At 48.7% G+C, this 13,054-nt stretch overlaps 2 protein-coding genes across 2 annotated transcripts; both read left to right on the top strand.

The window, feature by feature from the left end:
* Positions 1-5,359: 5,359 nt before the first annotated feature.
* Positions 5,360-7,413, top strand: LOC149115285 (uncharacterized protein F54H12.2-like). Its single transcript, XM_089284808.1, has one exon. It carries the CDS (start codon positions 5,423-5,425, stop codon positions 6,803-6,805), a length of 1,383 nt encoding a protein of 460 aa, XP_089140934.1. The 5' UTR covers positions 5,360-5,422; the 3' UTR covers positions 6,806-7,413.
* A 309-nt stretch (positions 7,414-7,722) lies between these two features.
* LOC149115284 (uncharacterized) lies at positions 7,723-8,575 on the top strand. Its single transcript, XM_089284823.1, has one exon. The coding sequence runs from the start codon at positions 7,799-7,801 to the stop codon at positions 8,450-8,452; it is 654 nt and encodes a 217-aa protein (XP_089140949.1). The 5' UTR covers positions 7,723-7,798; the 3' UTR covers positions 8,453-8,575.
* The last annotated feature ends 4,479 nt before the right edge of the window (positions 8,576-13,054 follow it).

Raw genomic sequence — 13,054 nt, 5'->3', positions numbered from 1 at the left:
TGCATCAGCGTAATCTGTGGAAGGATCGGTTTTTCTTTCGTGCCATTGAAGCGGATGAGGATGACCTGTGTGTTGAGTGTAAGGAGAGTATGCGACAAGCATTCTATGTGAAGGGGAACGAGGTTGAAGCCCTGAAGTGGAGACCCGGTAAAGGGGAATGTTGCCGGAAAAATTGTAGATATTATGCTATGGATACCTACGAGGAAGACTGTGATAATGAGTACGGACGAGATCTTAAGATCAAGGAACACGTTGATTCAGATTCAGACTAGGTATTTTTGCCTTCTTTTTCGTGTTATCCAATCAGAGTCGATTTTTACGTAAGAACCAATCAGGCACGACGTTTTGTACCTATATAAGAAAGTTTGAATAAAAAAAATTGTGTTTAAAATGATCATCATGTCTCATGCTTTGAGTTGGTTCATCTCGAGAATGTGCACGACCCTAGCCGATCGATGGTGTTGGACGACCTTGTGTTACAAGTGCGCTAGTGTCTATGCACGATACGGTCAGGGTGAACCCATCCCTTACGATTTAAGCGATTCGCCCTTGGAGGTGTTTGACTATACCGACGTCGAACCCAACGTGATGCGTTTTGTCGTTTATATCTTGTGGTTGAAACGCCAGCCCGATTCATTTAAGAAGTATCTCAAGGTACGTGAGCAACGTTTCGAGTTGTGGAGACGGTGCGTGTACAAACTTTATCGACTATGAATAAAAGTCAAAAGAAGAAGAAGCAAAAGCCGCTTTCGACCGGAACGTTACTGGGACGGTATAGGGATCCTTCCAGACCCGGTAGTCTGGGCGGTCTGACGCGATTCGCTAAGGCCAATAAGATCTCGGTACCCCGTGCAAGAGAGGTCCTGCAGCGTGATTTGGGGTACACGTTGCACAAACCCAGACGTCGTCGGTTTCCCACAGCCCCGGTGGTAGTGTTCGGTATAGACGAGCAGTGGACGGCCGACCTGATCGAGGTGAGCAACATTGCCAGGTACAATCGAGGGTACCGTTATCTCTTGACGGTCGTGGACGTGTTTTCAAAGCATGCCTGGGTCCAGCCCTTGAAGAGCAAGACGGGTAAAGCGGTGACGGAGGGCATGGCTAAGATCTTGAAAGGAGATAGAAAACCCCTCAATCTTCAGACGGACGACGGGAAGGAATTCTACAACAAGACGTTTCAGGATTTGATGAAGCAGAAAGGCATTCATCATTTTTCGACGTGTGGGGATACGAAAGCCAGCGTGGTGGAACGGTTCAATCGGACCCTGAAAGAACGTTTATACCGTTACTTCACCGTGAAGAATACGTTGAAGTTTGTACCCGTGTTACAAGATCTAGTCCGAGGGTACAATCGGTCGTATCATCGCAGTATCAAGATGGCTCCCAACCAAGTGACTTTAGACAATAGCGAGGACGTATGGGAGACTCTTTACGGAAAGAAAAAGGGTAAAACATCGAGACGACCATCACTCAACGTCGGTGATCGTGTGAGATTGAACAAGAAGTTCCGTCAGTTCAAGAAAGGGTATTTACCCGGTTGGACCGAGGAGGTGTTTGTGATACGTCGAGTGCGTCCTGGGAAGGTCACCACGTACAAGGTGGAAGAATGGGACGGTACGACGGTCGAGGGCACGTTTTACGCGCAGGATTTGCAAAAGGTGAACGTGAAAGACGACGATTTGTTCCGCATCGAGAAGATCGTCAAACGAAAAGGGGATAAAGTCTTGGTGCGATGGAAAGGTTGGCCAGTCAAGTACGACAGTTGGGTGGATAAAAAAGGCTTGTACGTGACCCAAAAGCCCAAGACTAAGAAACAATGAGAGACTTTTACGTGCATTTGATGAGCAATGCTAGTACCAGTGAGTTTCCGGACAACAAGGCCAGCAGTTTCAAGAACCGTCTGCCGAACCCGCTCCTGTTTGAGTCCGACAAGGAGTGGAAAGTGGGTTTGAGTGGTGTTTCTTATCCGCCTCCACCCCCTCGACGTTTCCCACAGCTACCTCATCGACCCCACCTCTTCGAAGACGACGACAAACTTTTGGAATTTAAATGGAGTATGGAATCACAAACACTGAGTTCAGACGGTAAATGGTATCCTAATCCCTACCGTAACACCTTTACCGTCCGGGGGTCAGATCTGCACGAGGACCGAGTCAAAGTCACGAGTGGGAAATCGCTCATGCGATACTTGGTGGGTCGTTACCAAGACCGTCTGACGCACTTCATGGAAAATGAAAAAGAAACTCTACGCACTCCAGACGGGAAGAAGTACTACGCGGTGTTTCGATGGGAAGGGGACACATTAATCATCGACAACAGCGATACCTTCCTCGATGAAACTCCTGGTAACACGGTACTATTGCGTCCGAAAATATGGTTTGGTCCTGAATTGGTCAAGAAACTCAAGTGGGTGGAAAAGCCTGGACTATCCAATTACAGATTGGGTCATCACGTGGTTAAACTCTTCAAGGACGATGTGGTACCCGCTTTCAAAACCGATTGGAAGGATCAACTCAATGTGCAGTCCACGAATTTTTGGAACATCACGAACGATGGGTCCTTACAGCTCAGTCCCTATTGCAATTGGCGCATTGACTATCTGGACGAGCTCTACGATGAGCACTATGGGGGTGACGTACAAGTCAGTCATAGTATTCGCTCACCCATGTACTTGTATTCGAATGTAGGACGCAGCACGATCACGGGGAATCGTGTGACGGATCTCTTGAGAGAAGTCCCTCACGACCCTGACAAGGTGACATTCGAACCCACCCACATACAATATAAACCCGTACGAAGCAACGTGATGGATATATTGGAGGTGCAATTGGCCGAGAACGATGGAACACTGGTGGATTTTGCCTCGGGCGTGACCTCGGTGACATTACACTTTAAGGATGGGTGAGTCTCCCCATGAACTTTACGTGCAGGTGATGAGCAATGCCAGCACGAAAGAGTTTCCGGACAACAAGGCCAACAGTTTCAAGAACCGTCTGCCGAACCCGTTGCAGTTGAGAGAACCGGGATGGAAAGTGGGTGTCAGCGACCTATCGTTTCCGTCTGCGGTGCGTAAGCTGGACTATGAAGATAATATTCTGTTTCAATTCTGGTGGTTGGTGCTGTTAAATCCTCGACACAACCTCTACACAGAAGAAACGATCCGGATTAAAGAAGGTGATTTGGACTTCACACCTAGTACTGGTACCGAGTTCATGAACATTATACGAGATCGATACATGATGGGTTTGAGGGATCAAACGGTGCACGGTCTGCAAATGTTCAAGAAAAAGAGCAATGCCAACGATCCCACCGAATTGCTGTACACGGTCATGCGTCGGGCCGAGAATGGAGAATGCGTCATCGACAACTCGAGAACGTGCACCACTCTCAAGATCAATGATAATGCTAGGTATCCACAGATGTCCATCGGCATGGAATTGGCCAAGAAGATGAAATGGATCAAGCTTGGAACGTTGCAAAACGGACAACCTGGTTACGTCATGGGACCCAACTTGAGAAAAGAATTTCCCACCGAGGTCGTACCCAATGCCACGGACTTGGTCGTGGCCACGAATAATGGGGACGAGATTTTTTACAAGATCGACGCGAGAGCCTTACATTTGAGTTGTTTCATCAATTGGGTGTTCACTAACCTGGATCGTAGTTACGAAGAGGCGTTCTGTGGGAACCGTCGTTCCTTGTTCGTGTATTCGAATGTGGGACAGAGCATGGTGACGGGGAATCAAGTCACGGATCTGTTGAAACAAGTTCATTACGATCAGAGCGTCGTCGACTTTCAACCGAGACACATCCTATATCTACCGGTGCGATCGTCCGTCTTTGACATTGTCGAGGTGCAAGTATCTGAGGACGACGGAAAACTGGTGGACTTTGCATCGGGCGTGACCACGATCACACTGCATTTCAAGAAAGGATGAGTTTTTACGTCAGCTTACCCAGTCACAGCAGTAAGAAAGAGTTTCCTAAAAACGTGGCGAACAATTTCAAGATCAGGTTGCCTAATCCCATACGCCTGGAGGGACTAGGATGGAAAGTGGGTCTGAGCAGCATCACCTTGCCTGATGATCAAGTGACGCTTTCTGCCTTGTCGCCGACTGATCCTGACGATAAAAAAGTCACCTTGGCCTCTTACTTGTGGCGACGCCTCGGCAGTACCGGATATAATCTGGGAGCCACACGATTCGATACGGAGGCTCTCAAACAGGTGTTCCAAAACGTGGATGGAGTTGGATTCATGAAATCCATGATCGCATTTTTCCAGAGACAACGCATCTTTGCGGACAATGGACCCAAATTAGGTGCCAAATATGTCACGTCTGATGGGAAGAGAACCTACGTAGACTTCAAGTGGGAAGGCGATGAATTGGTCACAAACAATGAGGATACCTTACGAGAACCCACAGACGTGCCTGTATTACAATTCAATGTCGACCTGGCCTATAAAATGGGTTGGATCATTAAGAAGGGAAGTACGTACCCAATTACGTACGAACTGGGACCTAACTTGCAGATCGAATTCTTCAAAGATGAAATTCCCGACATTGGCGCACAAGGTGACTTACACAGACCGGATGGATCAGCTGTTTTTTGGGTAATCTTAACGGAAGTATCGACTGAAACTTTTTTGAGACTCAGCGTCTATTGCAATTGGCGTTTTCTGAACCTGAACAAAGCGTTTGAAGCTGTGGTGGGGAGCACTTCGCGTCCCCTGTTTGTGTACTCAGACGTGGGAGGCAGTAGCGTGGTGGGGAATCAAGTCACGGATTTACTGAGAGAGGTCAACTTGATTCGAAAAGGTGAAGGTACTCAGTATTTTGAACCTTACCACATTCAATATATTCCCGTGCGCAAAGACGTCCTAGACATTATAGAGGTGCAGGTGGCTGAGACAACTGGTAAACTAGTGAAGTTTGGTAGCGGCAATACGATCGTGACGTTACACTTCAAGAAAGAATGATCGGTGGAACCCTAGTACGATTTCAGCCTGATAAAATCAAGCAATCTGGAGACGGATTCGGACCCATCTGGAGAGAAGCCAAGAAACGAGGTCCTACCATTCTAAGAGACGTTTTGAGCGAGGCGGCCATGGAGGGTGTGAAAGGTTTAAATGCGGGCGGCAAAGGAAGAAAGCCCAATTGGAGAGGAGGACTCGCAGGGGTCAAGAGAGGAGCGACCAGAGCCGTGAAACGTAAAGCGACGCAAGAGATCCAACGTGCGTTGTCCAAAAGAGTGAGAAAAGACCTCTTTGGACTATGATTCCCATCTACTCGAGACGCGTGAGACGTATCCCTGGAGGGGTACGTACGTATAAAGGTGGTTCGATCCTCCTCGCACGCTCAAAACTTCCAAACTATCGTTGGGTAAAGTCCGCGGTGAGAAGGAAACGACGTAGACGACGACGATGACGGACATGGTGGCTCATGCCAGGTCGGCGGGGGTTCGTAACCCTCGCCTGAACATGTTCAGTGTCCCTCCCACGGATCTGAGTATGGCGTCTCGCCGAGTGGTGAGAATCAATCCGTTCAATACGGGCATCAACCCGGTAACGTTTCAAGTCGACCCTCAGGAAGACTTTATCGACTTGAACGAGAGTTTCTTTGAAGTGGAATGGGGTGTCAAGAAAAGTGACGCTTCGAATCTGTTGGCTGCGGATGTCATGGGACTCGCCAACAATATTGCCAACACCCTCTTCAAACAGATCAACGTGAGATTGAATGGGACTCTCATCAGCCCTCAGACCGATACTTACCACTACAAAGCCTACCTAGAAGCGCTGTTGAACTACGACCGAGACGACGGTGAAACGATCCTGGCACCCAATGGGTGGTACAATTGTCTCGGCGTACCCGACGACGGAGATGCAGATCAATTGACTGCCAATAAGCTAAATCCAGCTCACAATGATTACAAAGCGCTACCTCAAGATCTCAAGAACTTGGTCGATGCACGAGTCCAGTTCCTCGGTGGAAAGAGAGTGACTTTGAGGTTCAAACCTTACCTGGAAGTGTTTCATCTCAGCAAGTTAATGGTACCCGGCGTGCAGATCCAGATAGACATGTACTTCAATGACCCCGCTCTGTGGACCATACGATGGGGTGGTGCCACTTCTCTCAGACTGACCGAACCCGACGTGAATGTGAGATTATTCCTGTCTCAAGTGAGAGTGACTCCCTCGGTGTACCGAGAAGTCATGTCTAACATGAAAAGTGGAAGAGTGGTCACTTACCCCACGGTCAGAGGAGAAATTCGTACCTACTCTCATCCCAGTGACGATCGTCATTTCGAGTGCAACAATCCTTTCCACAATCAGCTACCTAATCGGTTAGTAGTAGTGTTGTTGAAACAAGCTGCCTTCAATGGAACCATCACAGAGAGTCCGTTCAATTTTGGAAGATTCAATATCTCCTCCATCAAACAATTGGTGAGAGGTGAAGAATACCCCTACGAGACATTGGAGCTCGATCACGATGGGGACGAAAAAGATCAGAGAGGCTACTACAGATTCCTCCAAGCCTCGGGAGCGTTGTGTCGTGGAAAAGGAAACATGGTAAGAAAAGTGGACTGGGGTCACGGCAAGAGAAGCAACCTGTTTGTATTTGACAACACAGCCAACGGATGTTTGGACAGTCCAGTGTTGAACCCCAAGCAGTCAGGCGAGCTGCGGGTGATGATCGATTTTGGAGCCAACCCGGGAGAAAACCTGACCGTCTTGTTATACGCCGAATTCGAGAACTTGCTGGAAGTCAACGAGAACCGAGTGGTCACCTACGACGTGTATCAATGAGAGAGAAGAAAAAATGGAGAAAGTAGCCTTGAATAATTTACAATTGGATCATTTGGCACGAACGAATCCGTCACTACGATGTGTCTTTTACGGGACGGTCCCTTGCGATCGTCTTCCCAGGACATTGCCTCAAGAAGGACCGACCGCTTACATCGTGAACACGGACCCTCACGACAAACCGGGCATGCATTGGATCGCTTTGTGGGCCTACAAGGACAAGTGCGAGATCCTGGACAGTTACGGTCTACCGTTGGATACGTACGGAACCGTCCAACCTCTCCAAGCGTGGTTGGATCGTCATTTCAAGTACCATATTTACAACGGCAAGAGTTTACAGTCCCTGTTCAGTCAGAGTTGCGGCGACTACGCCTTGATGTTCCTGATCGACCGAGCCGAAGGTCGTGACATGAACTCGTTCTTGAGTCGTTTTAAGAAAAACGAGTTTGTAGATAACGATCGTAAAGTAGGACAGATGTTGAAACGTTTGATCGTAGACGAGTTGACCTGGCGCAAGATTTGTAAAACCCCGTGTCACCAGGACACGTGCGGTTCCTTTAGAGGAGTGCGTCATTTGCTATAAATTAAGCTGTTTGAAAAAAAAAATAAAAGGCGCGTTAAAAAAATTTGCGATTCACTCTTGCTATGGACGCAGTCATTAACACAGGCGAGTTACCGTCCACGGTGACGACGCGTAGGAAACGCAAGACCATGCCGAGGCGTTCCGAGAAGGAAGATAGGAAAAGAAGAATGAAAAAGAGGCATTGGTACGAAGACAAGTTTGGAGACTTGAGAAAATTCGCCAAGAAACCTCGAAAAAAGAGATCGGCGCCTGCCAAGAAAAAAGGACGTCCCAAGAAAAAACCCATCTGTTTCAATCGTAGAACCACCCTCTTGAGTCTATTGAAACGCATCCCTGCCGTAAAGACCCCCCTGGCCACGATGTTTGGATAAAACACTGAGCGTCTCGAGACCCTGGACCATTTTTTCGAGATCATGGAACGACGCAAAGCGTTTCAATTTCACACTCCGTCTAGTTTGTTGATAGCGGGTCCGTCAGGCTGCGGCAAGACGGTGTTCACCACCAAACTGCTCTTGGAGAACGGCGACTTGTTCCGAGAACCACCCCATAGTATTCATTACTGCTACGGTTCGTGGCAAAAGGGTTTCCAAAAGCTCAAGAAGGGCGGGGTCAAGTTTCACGAAGGCATCCCCGACAGCGACCAGTTACCCCAATGGTTTCCTGGAGGGGGTGTGTTGGTCCTGGACGATCTGATGGACGAGGGTGGCAACGACAAGCGCGTGTTGGATCTCTTCACCAAACACTCGCATCATCGGAACATCACGGTGATTTACTTGTGTCAGGATCTATTCCCCAACGGAAAATTCGCCAAGACCATTTCCAGAAACGCGCATTACATCGCGGCCTTCAAGAACCCTCGTGATCAATTGGGTATACGAAATTTACTTCTGCAATCGTTTCCCACGCAATGGCAGGAGGTGTTGGACACGTTTCGAAAGGTCACCGATCGCCCTTACGGTTACATGCTATTGGATCTTCATCCAGCCAGTCAGGACGATCAACGCGTCCTCAGCCGAGTGTTAAAAGACGAGGGATTCGTACGATGCCATCAGTTTACATCATGTTGAGGAGCGAGGTCGAGTGGTTTCCTCTATTCATTCACCTGTGTAAAAACAGGTTAAAGTATATCATGAATCCCAATGAGCTGGACTACGAACCGATGAGACAGGTCAGCGAATGCGAGAGTTACCGTCAAGTACGGTCCGTCATCAATGCATATAATGGGGAAGGTTTCGATTATTTGGTTCATAAACAACGAGAACTCGCCGAGAAGAAGATAGCAAGAGAAAAGGAGAGATGAGCTCTATCGACAGTGACGAGTTCAACCTTTCGGCTCTGGACGATTATTCGCCTTTGGGGTCTCCATTTCGGACGAGTACTCCCGTTCCTTCACCGCGATCTGAACTGTCGACACCGCCCCTACCTAATGTCTCGCGAGTCGGAGTAGGCACTGAGGGCGCGTCACAGACCAACGTCCCGGCAGGTGTCGGTAGTGCTGTCCCAGGACCCTCGCGCTACAACGTCACAGTGGGTGTCGGTTCAACCCGAATAACAGACGCCACACCATTGGCAAGAGCTACCCGAGGAGGGAAACGACCTAGACGCGTCCCGCGTCAAAACACACCAACGTCGTCCAGTGATGCGGGTAGCCGTAGAAGAAGTAGTGCCAGTGGGAGCGGCGGTAGAGGCAGAGGTAGAGGCAGAGGAAGAGGCAGAGGTGGAGGTGGAGGCGGAGGCGGAGGCGGAGGCGGAGGCGGAGGTGGCGGAGGTTCAAGTAGTAGCGGTGACGACTCCACACCTCCTTCTCGAGGGGGTCGAAGAAGAAGGCGAGGAGACCGTACTCTCAACCAAGCTGAGATGCAGCAACAACTGGAAGAGATTTTGAACCAACAACAACAAACGGCCGCAGGTCGTCGCATTGCAGGTATCACGACCACCAACACGATCACGACCACCTATAAAAACGGACAACGTCCTACCGTCACACGCAATTCGACCAGTGTACGTAACTGAGAGAACAACCATGAGAAGAGGTAGAAATAAAAGGAGAAAGCAGTGGGGTGGTGCTATTACAAGTGCCCTGTCAACGTTAGCACCGGTCAGTAAAGGTGCTGCCTTGGCATTGGCTAAAGCATTGGGTAAACGCGCCGCGAGAACAGGCATCAGAGTTGGAAGGGCCGCTGCCCTTGGTGCGGCCAGTGCAGCTGCGAGTCGAGGGGTACGACGACTTATGAGGCGTAAGAAAAAACGACGCCCTCGACGATGAAAAAAAGTATCCGCACTTCGGTCTGTCTATTGGATGAACCTTTCACCACCGTGGTGGAGTTGGACTCGCTGAAACGTTTGGACGGATTGTATGCCTTCTATCACAAGTATTGGTGGTGTCGAAGACAGATGTTTGATCATCACAAATTGTGTAACGCCATTCTCAACGGACTGTCCTTACTGTGTGTAGCCGCGAGTATCGTCTTGGGATCCGTGTGGAAAGACGGGTACGCAGCGATTGGATTGACGGCTTTTGCCACCTTACTGAAAGGGTGGAACGATTTCAAGAAGTATTCGTTCAAGATGGACATGTCCAAGTTCGCCTACACGACCTACGAAAAGACGCTGACCGAACTGAGAAACTACGCGATGGTGGGTGTGGATGAATTGGATGGGTTTTTGACCAAGATGCAAACGTTGGACGACGTGGTGACGGATTTCACACCTCCCACGTTCGACCGATACGTTCTAGACTACGACACACGATTTCATCACGTACCGCTATAAAAGTGACACGTGATAGACGCTTGTACCGCATAACATCATGTACGTAGGTCGTAGAAGAACGTTGAAAAGGAGGAGTAAGAAGATGATGATGGGTAAGAAGAGGAAGATGACGCGTAAGAGACAGAAGGGTGGTATTTTTCCCTTAGCCGCTCTCATACCCGCTCTGATAGCCGGAGGTAAAGCGGTTGCGTTGGGTGCTGCGTCAGGAGCGGCAGGTTTCGGTGCCAAGAAAGCACTCGAAGCCGCTACGCGAAGACGATAAAAGAGATTGTACAATCCGTCGTACACCTCACTCGTCACCATGGCATACCGAAGGAGACAAAGAATGAGACATAAACCAAAGCCCAAGAAAAGACGTAAACAGAGGGGTGGAGCACTGGCACGACGCAAACGTCGCTTGGTAGACAAGATCGCCGAAGGAGCCAGTATGTTCTTATCGGGACCCTCACCTACCTTTGTGACGGCGGCATTGAAATTAGCGGGTCAAGCAGCAAAAGGAATCAGAGACAATGTGGTGGCCTCAAGACGACGATAAAAGGAGTACGTCAATCCACCCGTGTGCATAAGTCCACGATGGAGCGGTTACGACGACAACGTCGTTTCTTGACGGACATACTGAAAGAAGCCAATCGGAACAAACGTCAACGGATGTTGCAATTCGCAGACAAAGATCAGATCAACGCCATCAGTGAGATGGTTTTCAATTTGCTGAAAAAGAGGATACCCATCGACGCCACGACTTATGGTAAACTGAAAAGACATAAAAAGGTTTTGCGCGAAGTGGGTAGACGCAAAAACTCCTTGAAGCGTCGAAGAGAGCGTCTCTTGAGTCAAAACGGTGCGGGGTTCTGGAGCGGGTTACGCGGTTGTTTCAAAGCATGTTGTGTACGGTGAAAGGACGTAGTGAAGACGGTTACCCTTTGGAAGGGATCGACGTCGTACCCAATTTTCCACCTAGAGAAGACGAGACCATTACTAAGCTCGTGCAGCTGCTGCAAGATGCCAATCGACGCGAAGCCCGATGGAAAGACTCGTCCGAGTACTGGGGGAGAAAGTACCACGCCCTGTATCAAGAGTACATGGCTTTAAAATTCGATGACTTTTGCCAAACCTGTCAAACGAAACGAGATACCACACCGCCCGGTGGGTGCATCGAGTTATGCAGTGAGTGCGGAAAAGGCAAGCAAACCGTTCAAAGTCTCAAACTCGAGTTAGAAAAGAAAGACGAATCCATACGGTACTGGCAAGACTGTTACGAGACGGCCTTGAGAGAATTGTCCGAGTTTCCTGATACGTCCCTGAGTCAGAAGGTATGAACGAAGTCATGATGGTACCCGTTCAAGATTTCAATCGATTGCAAGATTATTACAAGGGTCAGATTACAGAGAATGCCTTGTTGGACAAAGCGGGTCGTTTGGCCGCTGAACAACATATCATCTTGAAAGACAAGCGTATTCCTGACAGCCTGGCCGTCAAGATGGCCAAACCCATCGCCTCCGAAGAAAGTAAACTGGTGAAACGCATACGGACGGGTAAAAGCGGTCCTATCTCGTACCAAGGAACGGCACAACCCGAAGGCATGGTCGACACCCCCGTCGAAAATCTGTTGAAACAGATCCTCAAGGGAGCCAACAAAGAACAAGCACCCCCCGTGATCATCAAACAAGAACTCCTTGACACGACAGGTCTTAAAAAGGAGCTGAAAACGCCCAAACCTACCATTCAATCCAAACCCCGCAAGAGTTTAAAAGGGAGTGTGAAAAAGGCAGCCCTTTCTGCAGGAAGAAAGCAGTTACTGAGTTCGCTCGGTATTGAAGACGACGACGACGGTGGTTACAGTCCCAAAGGCAAGGCAAAGAAGTACAAGAAGGCCAAGAAGACAGAGGCCGAAAAGTTACGAGAAGGGTGGGAAGATTGGGACGCCCCGATAAGACGTAGACTGAGATATGACTCGGATTAAGAAGAAAAAAGCACCTCCTATGAGACGACGACGTCGTCAACGCGGGTACGGGATCGACATCCAAAAATGGTTGGGCAAGACTGGGATCGAGTTTCATTGGCCAGGTTATCAGTACATGGGACCTGGTACCAAACTGAAGAAACGTCTAGCACGAGGAGACCCCGGGATCAACCGTCTGGACAAACTGGCCAAACAACACGACATTGACTATTCACGGGCCAAGAACTTACAGGACAAATGGAAAGCCGACACCAAGATGATCAAAGCCATCGACAAATTACCCGGACGTAAAACCATGACAGAACGTGTTGTTAAGAAAATCATGCAAGCCAAGAAACGTTTGAAATTGTAAACTTTTAATTGTAAGTTACACTCTTTGTTGTCATCATTAAAAGAAAAGTTACACTCTTTGTTGCTGTTTTTCAAGACTCACACGCCATACCATCGTGGTACAGACTATCAGAGACATGGGAGGTCACAAACAGTCGTTCGACACTTATTTGGTCCACGTACGCAGTCGAAGATATGAACAACAACCGAAACCTAAGTCTGGGTATGAAATTGTACACTCTATAAGGGGTGTTGAAATAAAACATGCGATACACTTCCATGCGTATGTGATCGAACGCAATCACGTTGAATGGCAGGAACACGGTGCCGTGAATGTACAGGGAGCTTCGCCCCTCTGAGTTCAGCACAAATCTCACTAACTCGCGATAGTAATGGAACCACACCGTGACCGGAATGGGAAATCGCAAGTGATTCCACGAACGCGTCAAGGAATTGTGCGTCTCAAAGGGTCTTCCCGTGTCTCTGAAATGCAAAATGTCATCCAGAATTCTTTGACGTTGTGCATACACTATAAAAAGAAAAAAAAAAAAAAAACAGTGTCAGTTCCATAATCCGTCCTCGTTGTAAAGCGATGGTCCTCCAGGAA

The sequence above is a fragment of the Orbicella faveolata genome, unplaced genomic scaffold (assembly GCF_042242905.1).
Source record: "Orbicella faveolata isolate gen_17 unplaced genomic scaffold, um_ofav_v1 contig_13, whole genome shotgun sequence".
NCBI classification, from domain to species: Eukaryota; Metazoa; Cnidaria; class Anthozoa; order Scleractinia; family Merulinidae; genus Orbicella; species Orbicella faveolata.
Note: the sequence above shows the minus strand (reverse complement) of the source record. Positions and strands in the feature narration are given on the sequence as shown.